This window comes from Pteropus vampyrus, unplaced genomic scaffold, assembly GCF_000151845.1.
Source record: "Pteropus vampyrus isolate Shadow unplaced genomic scaffold, Pvam_2.0 Scaffold138, whole genome shotgun sequence".
NCBI classification, from domain to species: domain Eukaryota; kingdom Metazoa; phylum Chordata; class Mammalia; order Chiroptera; family Pteropodidae; genus Pteropus; species Pteropus vampyrus.
In genome coordinates this window covers 1,567,944-1,570,880 of record NW_011888919.1, presented here as the reverse complement: position 1 = coordinate 1,570,880, position 2,937 = coordinate 1,567,944, and the positions used below count along the sequence as shown (strand labels likewise).

General features: G+C 53.2%; 1 protein-coding gene across 1 annotated transcript in view; it reads left to right on the top strand.

The window, feature by feature from the left end:
- The first annotated feature begins 1,562 nt into the window (after window positions 1-1,562).
- RELB (RELB proto-oncogene, NF-kB subunit) overlaps window positions 1,563-2,937 on the top strand; it is a 21,043-nt gene continuing 19,668 nt past the window's right edge. The window contains exons 1-2 of the mRNA XM_023535247.1: window positions 1,563-1,619; window positions 2,039-2,047. Of these exons, the coding sequence (XP_023391015.1) occupies window positions 1,563-1,619; window positions 2,039-2,047 (66 nt within the window). The remainder of the gene's footprint in view (window positions 1,620-2,038; window positions 2,048-2,937) is intronic.

Sequence of the window (2,937 nt, the reverse complement as noted above, 5' to 3'; positions counted from 1 at the left end):
GTCAAGTCTTAATCAGTGCCACGTAATCGGTAAAACAAAGGCACCTAACTATGAGTGACCAGAGTGGGATTCTGGAGGCTATCCTGGATACAGTGGATAGGGGAGACCTATCTAGGAGGTGACATTTGGGCAGGGACCTGAAAGAAAGCCATTTAAAGAACTGGAAGGAGAGCATTCTGGCACAGACCAGCCTGTGCAAAGGCCCTGAGGCAGAACCTTGAGCATGTGTGCTCAAGCGTGGCCCATCCCGGCGGCCCCTGGATGTTGGCAAGCCTGTGCGGAAGGTTGAGCGGGCAGTGCCAGGTGTTATTTGAGCTGAGCCCTGAGTGAGGAGAAGTTCCCAATATTTCTTGGCTGAAAGAGGATGTTAGATAACGATATTAGCTAAGCTTTATGGAGAGCCTAAGGTGGTCAGACCCTGTGCCAAGCAATTTCCTGGTGTAATCCTGAATTCTCACGTTAACGCCTGAGGTCCATTTATAGACCTCATTTTATAGAGAAGGAGGCTCAGAGAAGTTAAGAAGCTTGCCCCAGGCCACGCAGCCAGTGAATGACAGCTGGGATTCAAACTAACACCTGTGCGACTCCACACCCATGCTCTCAAACCACATCTTCCAACATCCTCATTTTATAGTCATACCAAGGCCTAGAGAGGAGAAGTCCATAAAATAATGTCTCATGACACCTTGTTTAATAGCAGGCAACATTTATGTAGCACCTACTGTTGTGGTCGTTCTAAGTGCTCCCCACGTAGTATTAGCTAATTTAATTTTCCCAACAGCCCAACGAGGCAGGCATTATTATCGTGTCCATTTTATAGATGAAGAAACCAAGGCACAAACAGGTTATGTAATGGGCTCAAGGCCACACAGCTAGCAAGTGGCAGAACCAGAATGTGAACTGAGGCAGTCCAAAGCTCTGGCCACGGCTGAAAGGGCCTCAGTTTCCCCTTGCAGACTAAGCTCCTTGAGGTCCCAGACAAAGTCTAACTCATCTTTGGGTCCCCAGGTCATCCAGCACAGAAGCCTAAGAAAGTTTTTCCAAGTTGAAGTGACTTAAGGTTGGCCCTGCCAGTGATCTGCAGCATGTCCCCTCCTCTCTCCCAGCCTCAGTGTCCCCATCTACCAAGTGCGGGTGTCTTCCCCACCCTGCTGACTTCGCAGATCGCTTGAGATAATGGGTGCAGGAATACTGCTCTCCAAGGAGCAAAGGTCTGGTGGTCAGGAGCCACTCCCTGAGAGCGGAGGAGGAGGACAGGTCAGGCAGTGGGGCTGGTCGGTGTCCGAGGCCAGCACAGGCAACCCTGGGTGGGGCATCCAGCCCTGGCCTGCCCTCCCTTGCTGTGTGACTCTGGGCTCGCGTGTTCTCTCTGGGTTTCCCCTTGTCCCGTCTGTGGAATAAAGGGAGGTTGGTTTCGGTTTCTCCATAGCCCCTTGCAGGGCTGAGCTTTCCTGAGGAGGTGACAAGGGCTTTTCCAGCATTACTGTCACTCCCCGTCAGGTAGCAGGGGCGAACCCAAGCTGGCGGGTGGACACCGATGGGGAACTGGACTATAATGCAGAATGGGCCGCTGCCTGGAGGTGGAGGATCAGTCTCCTGGGATCTTCAGATACCAGACAGTGACTCTGGGGGGCCTAGGGTGGGCTATAGAGAGGGAACACGCCCACATTTTATGTACAATCTTGGGTGTCCATCTTCCCCCTGGTGATAAGACCCTTAGTTTTTCCTCAAATTCCCAACCACACTTTGTAATCTCCGGCCTAAATGTTTTGGGGAGGCATTTGAGGGGACCCTGAGCCTGGGACCCCAACATTGGGAGCTAAAGGGAGGGTAGCCTGGGATGGGAGAGATGGGGCCTGGGGTTTGGCACCCCAGTGAGTCAGAACCCAGTTTCTCAGGATGGAGGAAGCAGGACGGGGGAGGGTACCAGGAGGGGACGGGAGGTGGCAAATCTGTCTGAAAAGATAAAAGTCTTGACCACGTACTGGACCTCACCTTTCTCTTTCTCTTTCTCTTTCTCTTTCTCTTCCCTCCGCAGATGAACTGGGTGAGTATCACCGGACAGGTCTGGGGGGAGGCCGAGGCATCCAAGTGCTCACAGACGGGGAGCTTGGTGTTTGTTGTTGGGGGGCTGGGAGGAGGGTCACAATGTGACTTCCAGGACTGTTGGAGTATTTGAACAAAGTCACGTTCCCATGTAACCAAGACTCCATGTGTCAGCTGCCTTTAGTGTCATTATTACTACTAATGGTGTTTGTTCCTTTGGTGAATTGTTTTGAGCACCTGCCACCTGCCAGGCACTGTTCTAGGCACTGAGGATTCAGCTAAGACCAAACACTCTAGTGGGGGAGACAGCGCAAAAAAGGATGAATGAACAAGATGAGGTTAGGCTGGGCTACGGGCTGTGAAGGAAAAACAGGAAGAAGGAGAGGTGGCCTGAGGAAGACGTCAGGTGGGGCCCTTCTGAGCAGATGACATTTGTACTGAGACCAGAGGATGAGAAGGAGCCAACAGGGGTTGAAATGGGAAAGCGGGGTACAGGTAGATGGGGGAGGAAGGAGGAAGCCCTAAAGAGGGCCAGGCTTGGTCGGTGCCAGTAATAGACAAAAGACTGGGTCAGGGTGAGGGATCGGGGGCCGGACAGCAGGGGCCAGTCCCCAAGGCTCTGTGGCCAGGGTCAGATGTGTGGGGTTTTGTTTTTGTTTTGTCTTTCTGAGATGAATGGAGTTTAGAGAGGGTTTTATGTGGGCTGGGAGTTGACTTTGATTCTCGGGGAGATGGAGGCCACCGGAGGCTTCCGACAGACCGGGGACAGGGCCTAACGTAAGGTCTCTGGCTGCGTGCGGGGGACGGGCTGGGGGAACCGGGAACAGTGGCTCAGATGGAAGATCTGGAGGGGCGGCGGACCAGGGCGGAGGCAGTGAGAGTGGAGAGAAG